Source organism: Mesocricetus auratus, unplaced genomic scaffold (assembly GCF_017639785.1).
Source record: "Mesocricetus auratus isolate SY011 unplaced genomic scaffold, BCM_Maur_2.0 Super-Scaffold_100676, whole genome shotgun sequence".
Taxonomy (NCBI): domain Eukaryota; kingdom Metazoa; phylum Chordata; class Mammalia; order Rodentia; family Cricetidae; genus Mesocricetus; species Mesocricetus auratus.
In genome coordinates this window covers 134,686,282-134,700,157 of record NW_024429266.1, presented here as the reverse complement: position 1 = coordinate 134,700,157, position 13,876 = coordinate 134,686,282, and the positions used below count along the sequence as shown (strand labels likewise).

General features: G+C 41.0%; 2 protein-coding genes across 2 annotated transcripts in view; both read left to right on the top strand.

Annotated features, from left to right (window-relative positions):
* Dnah6 (dynein axonemal heavy chain 6) overlaps positions 1-13,876 on the top strand; it is a 186,264-nt gene that overhangs the window by 10,707 nt on the left and 161,681 nt on the right. Inside the window, exons 4-9 of the mRNA XM_005078273.4 lie at positions 297-559; positions 9,052-9,319; positions 11,806-11,940; positions 12,032-12,152; positions 12,416-12,542; positions 13,243-13,411. Coding sequence (XP_005078330.1) covers positions 297-559; positions 9,052-9,319; positions 11,806-11,940; positions 12,032-12,152; positions 12,416-12,542; positions 13,243-13,411 — 1,083 coding nt within the window. The remainder of the gene's footprint in view (positions 1-296; positions 560-9,051; positions 9,320-11,805; positions 11,941-12,031; positions 12,153-12,415; positions 12,543-13,242; positions 13,412-13,876) is intronic.
* Positions 5,147-5,550, top strand: LOC121136840 (40S ribosomal protein S26-like). Its single transcript, XM_040738251.1, has one exon. The coding sequence runs from the start codon at positions 5,162-5,164 to the stop codon at positions 5,507-5,509; it is 348 nt and encodes a 115-aa protein (XP_040594185.1). The 5' UTR covers positions 5,147-5,161; the 3' UTR covers positions 5,510-5,550.

Sequence of the window (13,876 nt, the reverse complement as noted above, 5' to 3'; positions counted from 1 at the left end):
CATCAGGGTACCCACTAAATGCTAAGGCAGAGGGGATTCAGACACAGCACAGCTGAGCGCTGAGCGAGGAGGAGGGCGCACTCCCAGGGGCTCCAGAAAACTAGCAGCATGGAGTTAAAGGAGCGAAGGCAGCGGGACCATTGTGTGGCACAGGGGTGGTGAGGACCGAGATGCTGTTCCTCAGTGACAGTTTGAAAGTCTCCAGCTTTAGACTGCTCCTCCTTGAGGGGATTTCGTCTCTGCTCCCCCTTTTCTTTCCTCAGAAACTCATGCTTAATACAATTGTCTTTGCTTAGCTCCATCGTTCTTCTGCCGATGTGTTTGCTCCTGTTCCTTCTAAACTGCAACGCACAGGTATTGGGAGGAGAGGGCTCTTTGGAAAGAGGTCTTCAACATATCCTAAGTACGTCTTCCACGACCGAGAAGAAGTCGTCAAAGCCAACATTAGAGATCCCTTGCAAATCATCAAAATAATCCATGAGAATGAACATCTGGGGTTCCTTTACATGATTTCTGCAGTGCCCAAGTCGTCCATTGAATATGATACATATAATCTAAAGTGAGTTCCCTTGTATGAAGCAATTCATTTAGTATAACAAATCACAAGATTGTAAATGGTATCCATAATTGATTCAGTACTAGTGATAAATATGATCAAAAGTAATTTTATCCCGCAATTGTAAGTGAAACCTCTTATAGTAATTTTATTTCTGTCTCCCGTTATCTTTCCTTTTCCTAGCTATAAAAAAATTAACTATTGGCCAGGTGGTGGTGGTGGTGCACACCTTTAATCCCAGCACTCAGGAGGCAGAGGCAGGTGGATCTCTGTGAGTTCGAGACCAGCCTGGTCTACAAGAGCTAGTTCCAGGACAGCCTCTAAAGCCACAGAGAAACCCTGCCTTGAAACTCCCCCCCCCAAAAAATTAACTATTTTACAGGGCACTACACTGCTGTGTTTCTCATATATTTATGTAGCATTATTTAACATTATGTTACAATATGCATTTTGATCAATATCATAAACATTTTTGGTATTTTTTTAATTGAGAGAAGTGTCAACCTATAAACCGTAGATGATGCATGGATTATTTTACATATTACTTTGACTTTTCTCAAGTTTTGTTTTGTTTTCTGTGTATGAGTGTTTGCCTGCACACGTGTGCCACATGAATGCGGTGACCTTGGAGGCCAGAAGAAGAGGGCTTCAGATACCCTAGAACTGGAGTTACAAACTACTGTGTGTTGCTATATGGGTCCTGAGAATCAAAAAGAAAGGTTCATTGCAAGTGCTTTTAACCAATAAGCCATCTCTCCGACCTCACATCAGCTTTTCTTTGTAGGGTAGAAATAAGGGTATCAAGGAACAAGGGACATTATCAAAGAGACACGTCTGTGTTCCCTCTATCCACATGTTGTTGCTACAATTTGAAGCACCATGTGGTTGTTGATATTATGAAGTCATAATGCATTAAAAGTCAGAAGTATCGATGATAACTGCTCCACCTACTTCAAAAGACAACACTGCCTTTCTCCGTTGCTCAGTCAGCTTGAACGATACTGTCAAATCTTTCCTTCACGGTGCCAATAGTTTGGTTGTGGTCCCCAGTTCCTCAAGCTACTGTCCTCATTGCTGGCTCTCATTTTCCTTATTAAAGACTGCACTTTAAACTACAGTAATCTGGATCCTGGCATTGGTGGCGCACGCCTTTAATCCCAGCATTCAGGAGGCAGAGGCAGGTGGATCTCTGTGAGTTTGAGGCCAGCCTGGTCTACAAAGTGAGTTCCAGGACAGCTTCTAAAACAATAGAGAAACCCTGTCTCAAAAATATATATAAATAACAGTAATCTGTAAATTGGATTGCATGGAAGACAATTGTTCTGGGAGAGGAAACACTATTTTAATGAAAATGTAAAATAACAGACTTGCTGTGAATCCCAAAGGTATTAATAAGAGAAATAATTTGTAGGAAGGATAGTGCATATCTCAATAATGAAAGATGACAAACACAAGGCATGAACTAGTTACACAGAGGCTAAAAGTGATGCACATGGAAAGATGAGTAAGTGAAAGAGACCGGAAACAACTGGTGGATTTCAAGTAGAGACTGGTCAATGTCTGACTTGCGTTATGGAAGTACTAGCACAGGAAAAACAACTGAAGTATTTCTTCTGGAAGTCTGAAAAGAAAGTCATTGAGATGCTTCTGAAGGCCACAAGTAAAAAGAGCCACCAGAGGAGCCAGGATGACATCATCAGTGTCTCCTCCGAGCAAGAGAGTAGAATAGCTGTTATCTGACACACAAGGAGACCATATGGACCAGACCACATGGAGAGAAAAACAAGCATTTGAGCTTAAGGCATATGAATTTAAGGATGCTAATTGGAGGAAAGAAATGGAGTGGTACCCACTCTAACTAGCACTTCGTAAAACTGTTCTTATTCTTTTTGTTTTGGGGTTTTTGAAACAGGGTTTCTCTGTGTGGCTTTGGAGGCTGTCCCAGAACTCTCTCTGTAGACCAGACTGGCCTCAAACTCACAGAGATCCACCTGCCTCTGCCTCCTGAGTGCTGGGATTATAGGTGTGCGCCACCAATGCCCGACCTATTCTTATTCTTAAAACATACATTTTTATCTTCATTTCATTGTAAAAAAAAATAGGTTGATATATTAAGGAGAATTAGAATAGAGTCAAGAGAGGCTTTTTTAATTGTTTAAAAAACACTAGTTTTTTTAACAAAAATACAAATATTAAATATAATAGAATTTAAAGCCCTGTGATGTATAAAATATTTTTAATATTTAATACTACAAAAGTGCTATCACAACTACTTTATTAGTTTTAAAAATAATTATCAATTTTGAAGAGAAAGTTAAAGATTTTAAAGGAAGATAGTAAATAATATGTTTATTTGCTGATTTTATAAATGTATTTCTTGATTCATATATGAAACTATTCCCATAATTTTGACTTCTGAGGAAAAAATTCCATCAACCCAGATAGCACAGAGTGCTACATAGAATATGTATTCCCCATAAAGAAAAGAATAATGTTTATCAAATGCAAATTTATTTCTCACCTTTACATACTAGCTAAGCATAGTAACCTACCATGGTAGTGCGTGCCTTTAATTCCAGTACTCAGGAAGCAGAGGCCAATGGATGTCTGTGAGTTTGAGGCCAGCCTGGTTTACATAGTGAATTCCAGGATGGCCAGAGCTACATAATAAAAAGATCTTGTCTCATAAGCAAAACAAAAGATGAACTTGCTAAGCATAGCAAAATACACACAATGTAGAGTCATTTTCTCTACTGTGGTCCCTCTGAGGAAAAGTTTATCATTATAAGGAATCAGTTCAGTGGTATTAAGCATTTCACGATATTTTCAAGAATATGCTTTAAGAATATTGATATGCTTAAATATGTTGTCCAACTGTGCCCAGGCCTCCACCTTTTCCCCATTTACTACTTTTGGTTTTGTTTAGTGTCCCACAGAGTCTAGCTAGATTGCTTGTGTGACTCTGCCTTTGAAGCTAACCATCAGAGCCTTGTGAACTCACCAATGGAATATGCAGCTGGCACTGTGCCCGCCCCTTTCCTGAATCTGTTGCTTGCTAATAGATTCAGCAGTGTATGGAAGGGTTCCCTCCCCCTCCATAGCTGACTGTTAGGAGGACCCAACTTCTGTGGATCCAGTGGCAGCACACACAGTTGTGAGACTGTTAGATAGACCTTGGTTGTCCTGACTGTGTTGTGCTTGGAAGACATTCCTCAGTCGTTCTCAGTATCCTCCATCTTACACCCATCCTGCCCCTTCTTCGATGGAGTAGTATAAATGACTTGTTTACAGCTAAGCCTTCAACCACCATTTATACTCAGCATCTTCTGCAGATCCAAGTGGTTTATCTGTTTGTTTTTAGCTTTAGCCACTGCAAAGGAAAAAGAGGAGGATATTTCTCTAGCTTCACTCTTAATGTGTTGGATTACAAAGAAGAATTTTGTCAGTAATCAGAAAATATTTGCAAATGATGCAACTTTGGAGATTTAGTTAGGAACAGTTCTTGGTTACAAAACTGTAACTGACATTTCCACATCCGAATGAACTGAAGAAAACTCCAAGAGTTGCCGGGAAATAAGGAGAAGGAATTCAAACTTTTAGCTCTGGGAAAGGACAATTTTACACAGCTCCTGAATTATTTCCATTTGAGGTGTGGATCTGAAGTAATTACATCTGTATTTTAGAGACAGCTTCACCAATATTTCCAAAACACTAAGCATGGGAACGTTTGGCTAGACTTCACTGTAGTTATACTACCACAAGAAATTCAACACTGCATCTGTCACAGAGACATCTTTTAGAGCTAAAATAGGAAAAAGCAATGGTGTCATTGATAGCTACTTTCAAGAGGACCAGTTATCCAGATGCTGGGAACATCTAGCCATCTGGCGCATGGCAACAAAGCACCCTCCATCACTTGCCTGATTATACGACTCTCTCAGCAGAGAGAAGGTCTTAGAAGCCACCTCTGCATGTGAACATGACCTTTGGTTAAAAAAATCACAACTCCATTCCCCTGGTTAAGAGTAAAGTTGATTGCTTCTAGATAGCATTGATTATGATCAGTGACCCTGATTGGTAAAGTATTTCTGCACAGGGACAGGCAGGAAACAAACATGCAGTGGAGGTCATCACTTTGGGATCCCCATAGCACAGTGTCTTGGGACCTGAATTTGGAAATGGATCTTTCAGCAATGGACAAGAAATTCTAAGGAAATAAGATTACGGAACATTGCACACACCATCTAAATTTTTATGGGCTTTGCTTGACCTGGTTGCCCCTTTCTGTCTACTAACTGGATTGGGTTGGATCTTTATAAGAACAGTCTGACTATAAAAGCAAGAAACAGGGTAGAGGAGATAACCCACTTAGTAAAGTATTTACATTTCAGGAATGAAAATTTGAGTTCAATGCCCAGCACCCAGATAAAAAGCAAAGTGGACATGATGCCATATGCTGCCACTCCAGTCCTGGGGAGGAGGACACAGAGGAATCCCTGGGGCTTTCTGGGTAGCCAACTTAGCCTACTCAGTAAGTTCCAGATCCTAGTAAAAGACCCTGCCTTAAGAGTAAGGCAGATGGCTCTTTCGGGTCTTGGCTCCAAGATGACCAAAAAAAGACGAAACAAAGGGCGCGCCAAAAAGGACCGCGGCCACGTGCAGCCCATTCGCTGCACGAACTGCGCCCGGTGCGTGCCCAAGGACAAGGCCATTAAGAAGTTCATCATTCGGAACATAGTGGAGGCCGCTGCTGTCAGGGACATATCCGAAGCGAGCGTCTTCGACACTTATGTGCTTCCCAAGCTCTATGTCAAGCTGCACTACTGTGTGAGCTGTGCCATTCACAGCAAAGTAGTCAGGAATCGATCTCGTGAAGCCCGGAAGGACCGGACACCCCCATCACGGTTTAGACCCGCTGGTGCTGCACCACGACCTCCACCAAAGCCCATGTAAAGAGATGGCTTCATGAAGACAAACACCTTGGAAAAATAAAACAGTACTTTATGTAAAAAAAAAAAAAAAGGGTAAGGCAGATGATTCCTAAGAATGACACTTGAGATTGATTTCTGGCCGCCACATGTATACCTCCCCCCACATACATGTATGCATGCATTCACAAATGCACACACTCGAACACACGCGGGTATACATGCATTCTTTTACACACGCATGAATACACAGTCCTGACACATGCATTCACGCACACTTTTGCACATACACACATCTTCACGAATAGCACACGCACACTGGATCTAGTAGGATATTTAAAAAGGCATGAGGTAGAAATGGAGCATGTTTGAGGAGGATATAGGGGTAGATATGATCTTAGTTCACTGTACATATTTAAAACCCTCCAAAAGAAAAAGTAAGCTCAGTTGATTTAGGAAGTGGGAAGTGGGGGAGGAGGGCTAGTGGGAATCAAAGTTGGTTCTCGGGAGGTTTAAGAAGGAAGGGTGAATATGGCGGCTGGCACACAACACTCTGAAGGACAGAGGGAAGATGCGGAGATTGAAGTTAGATGAGCGGCAGGGGCAGGAAAAAGCTGGAAGAACTGCACACTTCAGGTAGAGGAAAATTAACCGAGAGCCTAGAGTACATAAAAGAGAGTTAGGCACATCTTTTCTGGGTCAGTGTGGAGGAAAGAGCACGAGATGTCGAGGGAGGGAAAACGTCATGCGATTCTCCACGAGAATGAAGTCTCTTGGACTCCGCACGCTTTCTTGTTTGAAATTCCCAAGGTGAGGCCAGTTGATCATAAATATCTTTACCAGCATGGTCTAGGGAGCTGGTTGACATGGAACCCTAGAATACTTGTGGGTTCATGTGGACGTGATTTGGTTTCTAGCTTCTTCATAGACATTCAGTGCAACTCCATGCTGATGATCCAGCTTCTCTCTCTCTCTCTCTCTCTCTCTCTCTCTCCCTCTCCCTCTCTCCCCCCTCCCTCTCTCTCCCCCTCCCTCCCTCTCTCTCCCCCTCCCTCCCTCTCTCTCCCCCTCCCTCCCTCTCTCTCTCTCTCTCTCTCTCTCTCTCTCTCTCTCTCTCTCTCTGTCTCTCTCTCTCCATCAGGGTGGAGCTCTTAAGGATGGAGCTCCTGCTCCAGCACCATGTCTGCCTGCCACCACGCTCCCCACCATGATGATAGTGAACTAACCTCTGAAACTGAAAGCGTATTCCCAATTAAATGCTTTCTTTTATACAAGCTACCTTGGTCATCGTATCTCTTCACAGTGACTAGAACAAGAGGCAAGTTGACGTTTCATATTATGCAGAGAATTACTCCAAATATATACCAGTTCTACCCTCAGCTATTGATAGTGCTGAAGGAAAAGCTTTCAAATGTGTCATGCAATGCTCGATGCATTTTCTAAACATTTCCAGTGTGAATTAATTAGAATACAAACAAAAAGTTAGATGCCAAGGTCAGAGCTTTCCATGGTAGCGGTGAAGTAGGAAAGCAACATTCTCACTAGGTTTTATTAATGAAAAAGTAGAAATTAAAAACCTGAACTAGTTTATGGCAGTGGTTCATAGCTTTTGATGAAAAGGCACAGAGCAGATAAGAATTTTGTTCTTTTAAAAACTGATCATAAATGTGTATCTTAAGTTGTTTCTTGTTTGCTTTTTGAGACAGGGTTTCTCTGTGTAACCTTGGCTGTCCTGGAACTTTCTCTGTAGACAAGGCTGGCCTCGAACTCAGGGATCCACCTGCCTCTTCCTATGAAGTACTGGGATAAAGAGCTACCAGTACCTGACAGTTTGTGTCTGAAGTTATTATCTTCAACCACTACAGGCATCTGGCAGATGTCCAAAAAACTACTTTAAAGGGCCTTAGACTCCTGATTTGGAATGCAGAGGCAAGAACAGAACATACATGTGGAAAACATTGGTTTTTACTAGAGTGCTACAGTCTACTCTTCACTAGTGCATATACTTTTTTTTTTTTTTTAATTTCCCCATTTTTTGGGGGGGGAGCTTGAGACAGGGTTTCTTTGTATTGTTTTGGAGGCTGTCCTAGAACTCGCTCTGTAGGCCAGGCTGGCCTCGAACTCACAGAGATCCTCCTGCCTCTGCCTCCCAAGTGCTGGGATTAAAGTCACGCGCCACCAATGCCCTGCTTTTTCCCCTGTTTTTAATTATGTGTGTGTTGGGGGCCTGGGGATATGTGCATATGAGTGTAGTACCTGTGAAGGCCAGAAGAGGGCAACAGGTCTTTTGGAGCTGGAGGAACAGGTGGTTGTCAGCTTCTGACGTGGGTGCTAGGAATTAAACTTCAGTCAGTCCTCTGCAAGAACAGCCGTCAGTCTTAATCACTAAGCTCCCACTCCAGCCACCATTGTACACATTTTTTGCATGGCTTTAATACAGGGATGGTTTGGGCTTTGGTTTTTAATCACTGTCTTGTGATTTGAGGCTTTCAAAGACTATGGCTATTACTCTCCTAAATTCCCAAACATATTTTTGACAAGATGTTATAGCATATTTCACACTTGTTTGATGTCATTTAAGTGAAACATATTTTGTAGCTAAAATTGAGGAAAATATATTTTAAATTCTTGTCAAAGAATTTTAAATCAAAGAACTATTATAGAATCTACCCTTATTTTTCCTTTTAATTTATCCTGTTCTTGAATTTCTTTTTGGTTTAGTTTTCTTTTGTTATGTGAAGTTGAGGAATGCCTTCGATGAAAAGGGCCTATGAAAAGGGTATCTTTAACTAAAGATTTTTGGGCAATAGTCTGTGATAAATTAGGCATTATTTTAGCTTAATTTGAATCTTGATTCTTCTCTTCGAAATTCATGTTTTCTTTTGTCTTACAATTCTGTCAGTACTAGATAGTTTAAGGTCTTTTGTGCTATTGATATCGACTAACCTCTAAAGAGTTAATTAATACAAACTTAATTCCAAGCAGCTTGCACAAAAGACTACTAAGTTTAAAATATCTATAGTGGAGCCAGTCTTAGTGGCATACACCTTTAATTCCAGCACTCGGAAGGCAGGGACAGGCAGATTTCTGTGAGTTCAGGGCCAGCCTGGTCTACATAGCGAGTTCCAAGACAGCCAGGACTACATAGTAAGATCCTGTCTCAAGAAAAGTAATGTCTATATTGAGGGTGGCCTGAGTTGGATCCCGAGAACCCACATAGTGGAAGGAGAAAACTGATTGCCACAAGTTGTTCTCTGATCACCACACACCTGCAAAATATGTAAATAAATGCAATAAAATGTTTATGGTTAATTTCTTTTGTTGAAAAGATCTCCCATCTGTAATGATTAAACACATCGCTAATGTGTAATCTCTCTAATGTTTCAACCTAGCTCTTCTGTCGTCTCTTGAGACTTTCCTTTAACTCAAAGGTTTGTTAGGATTTAGTTAAAATGCAAATGGTATTCACGTTTAATACGTGTCTCTTTTTACAACAAAAAGCACTCCCATTGCTTATTCTTGTGCTGAGTACTTTACCCATTTGTCCCAATTGGTATTTTTCCACAGGGTCGTAAGTTATGAGAACATCAATAAAAATGATTACTACACGATTAGCAACAAGGCAGTGACCCACGTTTACAACGACGACATCGAGTACATCGAGATTGAACGATGGGAACAGGAGTATCTGTACCACAGAGAACTCACTAAGATCCCCATATTCGCGCTCTTCCGGAAATGGAAGGCGTTCAGCGTGTGGAGGAAGAATGTCCGCTCCAAGAAAATCACCGGCTGTCGAAAAGCGCTACAAAAAAATCTGTTCATTGTTAATCCTGTATGTATTTCTTAATCATGTTTTTAAGAGCATTAGAGGGCAAGAAAGTGTGACTTGGTCACAGACATTGGTACACACACACCTGACAGAGACGATTTCATCTTGGTGGAAGTACAGTCTTTCTCCTGTTGTAACATCTAGCAACTCAGTCATCGGTGGGGCTCTGGTCCCTTAACTAGGGCAGCAAAAGTCAAAAGAATAAGAAGAGAGGCACGGGTCTCCTTGGATTAGAGGCAGCCTGGAGGGATAGGGCCTTGTGCATCCTGGCCCCATTTATGAAGAATTATATTCAGGTGTTGTGCTGGCAACCTCCTCATGCGTCTATTTCTGCACTAGCCACCGTCTCTGGTCAGCAGCTACAGTTTGCTTCTCTTTGAGGATAATCTGATAGAGTTTCATGGGCATGTAGATGGTACAACAGAGGAGGTCAAGAGAACTCAGATGACTATAGACCAATAATAATTAAAGTTAATCACGCGAAGTAAGTATGTAGGATGTGTCATCTCGGGTCATCCGTCCCACTGAGCATGCTGAATGGTAAAGGATACCCCATTCCCACACAGCATTCACCTTAAACTGCATCTTTAGCTTCATTAGCCCTTGAACATCTTTACCATGCTTTAAATACTGCATAGATAACAACTTTTTTTTCTTAAGCCATTAAGCAAAACTCTTCCTGGATTTGCCTTTTAAGAGACCTGTGTTCTCTTCTCTAATGTACTGAGGATTGTCTCTTTGCCAGTGGTGTCTTGGTTGTGATAGTACCTCCCCTTAAATTTCTTCTTAGTCTGCTAGGAAGTTCTCATCTTTCTAAGCTAAGATGTACCTAGGAATCCACCCACTGTTGTGGTTCAAATACCTATTGCTGCTAACCAACACTCCACAAGCTCAGTTTATACAATTAAGTGATGTCAATGGCTCATTCTTCCAAGACCAGGCTAAAAGACAAAGCATGGAATTTAAATTATTCTATATGAGAATTGTTTTTTAAATTTAAAAATTAACCTTTATTGTGTGTGTTTAGGTGTACTGCCTGCTTATTTGTTTGTGTACTGTATGTGTGCAGGGCTTGTGGAAGCCAGAAGAGAGTGTGGGGTCCCCTAGGAGTTGAGTTACAGAGAGTAGTAAGATGCCATGTGGGTGCTGGGAATAGAACCTGGGTCCTCTGGAAGTGCTCTTAACCTCTGAACAATCTCTCCAAACCTTGTTTTTAAAATGCCATTGCATTTTAGTTGTCTGGAGTGTTTGCATGTGTATGTGTTTGTCCACCTGATTGCCACTATATATGTGTGGAAGTCATAGGACAACTTAAGTGGGTTGGTTCTCTCCTTCTACCTGGTGTGTCCCTAGGATTAAACTAAGGTCCTCTGCTTGGTGACAGATATCTTTACTTGCTGGCCAGGAAACTTTTATTCCATGAAAGTAGTCAGCCTCATAAGCACCTGTGCCTACATTTTCCTTAACAACTTAATTGATATATAATTTGTATGCTTGCTGTATATGCACCCACCCACACTATATTACTTAGTGTATTCACAGGATGGACCAACCTTGCCACAGACAATTTGGGCACATATCCATTACCTTAAAAAGAAGCTACATTTGACACCAATAGCCATTCTCAATTTCTCCCCAACTCCCCTGTTCCTCCCCAACATCTAATTCCTGTCTCCATAACTTTGCCTATTCTGTACACTTACGGAATCATACAATATGACCGCCATTTTTCACTTAATGTACTCTCTTCAAAATGTATCTGCATTATGAAATAACATTTATTTTGACTGGCTAAATATATTCTTTGTATGGTCATACCTACTTTATCTCATGATAGATACATGAACTGTTTCTGCTCTCTGGCAATTACAATTAATGCTTTTACAAATAAATGCAATTGTAAATTGATAGCCATGTATAATTTTTTCTAAGCATATTATAAATTCTCTAAATATCTTCTAAACATAAATATTCATGTATACTTTTTTTCTCCTGGGCACATTGCTAGGACGAAAGTGCTGAGTCATCTGTGACTCTGTTTATCCTTTTCCAATGCATCTTGTTAGCCATGGTAAATTTATAGTAAAGTTTGGTTTTGTTATATGTCATAACCTCTGGGATTAATAAGTGGTCCGGTCTGTGGTCATTGTGACTGGACACTGTGAAGTCGTTTAGTAACCATCAGACAAAACGAATAAAATTTAAAATTCGTAGCTTTTTGCTACTTGCCTTCAATTTTATCCCTCAAATAGCCAAAAGACGTGCATCCTTCTCAAAATGAAAAGGAGAGAATTGGGCAAACTAAATATGATAACTTGAGTTATTCTTTTACAAAAATGTTTCTGAAGAATTCCTACTTGCTGTGTGATTTTGTACCTATAACCCTTCATAGCTCTTACAACCCCTCATAACCAGGTCTCATTGTGCACACATTTTTACAATGTATGACATTAAACATCAATTAATGATTAATTCTTCTTTTCATTCAGTACCTGCGACCAGCTCTTCTTAAAATTAATGAAATGTGCTACCAACTGAGTTTTATGGGACTTTGTTACATTGAAAAATTCCACACTTACACCCTGCAAGAGTTCAAGGCGGTGCAGATTGTGCGACTAGAGGAGGTAATGGATGTTGTCTGTGGAGTTTCAGACTCCGTCCTTGTCAGGACGCTGCCTTTGTCATGAGTAATTGTGCACACCCATGCATGTTTAGGTGACAGAGCGCCTCGATGATTTCCGAAATGAGGCAAAAGATGTGGTCAGGAGGTCGTGCCGCTTCGCCCTACGTGCTGCAGGGTTTATTCCTGATGACTGTGTATTTGAACCCTATGAGGGTATGTGGGGCGGAGAACTGGGAGGGTCCCGAAGGGCAGGCTCCTAAGATACTATCTCTCTGTATTTTCACTTTCCCTCCAGTTAAACTTCTTCCAAACTTCTGCTTGTATGCATAAATTGTTTGCATGAATTCTATCTATTTGTTTTCTGGGGTCCTGGGTTGTTTCATAAATCAAAGGATTTATTGCTTCTCTGTTTTTTTTCTTTGAATTGATATTGAAAGATGGAACTTTTACAGATTTGTGCCTTATGTTGTCCTTAGATTACTTTAAGGTAAACATTGCAAATCTCATTGAAGCTCCATTTGATTTGCCCACTTACGGAGAATCTGAAAAAATGACATATACAGAACAGGCCAGCAAAAGGCACCACTGCATGAGGCTCACGTGGTGAGAGCATCTTCTTTCTTTCGGGATAGAGTAGAGAATCTACACTTCTCAAGACGTGAAAAAGTCAACCCTGGGCTGGGGAGATGCATCAGTGGGTAAAGGCTTTGCCCCACAAGCCTGATATCCCGAGTTTGATTTCGAGAACCTATGGAAAACATAGATACAGCTTGCAATGCCAATACTCTGTCCAGTAAGAACACCAACTGGTGCCTTTAGGCTAACAACTGCTGCTGAAGAACACTGATGTGCACTTTGAGTTTCCCACAATGCATGCACCATATCAGCATCCCATAGTACATGCACCGTAAGAACCAGATTGCAAAGATCTTATGCTTTGCTTACAGACACAAACAGCATACATTGTATGTGTAGAGTTTTTCTTACAGCTCCCTGAAGAACTCCTGCGGCCCCTTGACTAGACAAGCTGGTTGCATTATTCCTAACAAGCATCTTGTTCATCACATAACCTGTGGGCAAGCTAGGGCTATTAGTTAGCTCGATATCCTGTACTTGAATATATTTATGCTTTCAAGGGAAGAAGGTTTGAGACCAACTCCGAAGTATCTCATGTTTTAATGTAATTCAAACAAAATTCCAGGAAACGTTATGTTTTACATTTTAAATCCTTTCCTGAGAGTTGCTATCAGGAATATGTAGTAATCAATCACAGAAAGCTGAGAATGTTTGCCTTTTCCTCAAGCTTCATCCGTCTGAATGACTACCTAATTCAGAATACCCTGCACATCCTAACAGTAAACACTGCCAGCTCAGTTCTGAGTTTCTTCTCTGACAAACTAAAGCGAACGCCATCAGCAGACATCATTCAGAAGTGGATTACTGAAGAGAAGCCCGAAGTCACTGAGAAAAAGGTACATTTGCACAGAATCATGTCTCCAGGTGTCTACTGAGGAGCATCTCTATGCTTTTTTCCTGGTATTTTCTATATTCTGGGGGAAAAGAGAATATTAATTGTCAACTTGACATAACCTAGGATCATCCAGGGATGGAGGTTTAGTAATAACTGTGCAAGTCAGGTTGGCCCTTGGGTGTGTCTGTATTGTTACCAGAAATATTTGGATTGTTAGTTGATAAGGAAAACCTGCCCTGAGTATGGAAGCCTCCATTTGCTAGGCTGCACCTTGGGCATTGTAAGTAGGAGATATCTATCTATCTATCTATCTATCTATCTATCTATCTATCTATCGCTATATTAGTAGAGGGAGATAAAAAGCAAACAAGGATGTATTCTGTCTCTGTCCTTGACTGTGGATGTTATGTAACTAGTGGCTTGAGTTCCTGCCTTGACCTCCCCTCAGTGACAGACTACAGCTTGG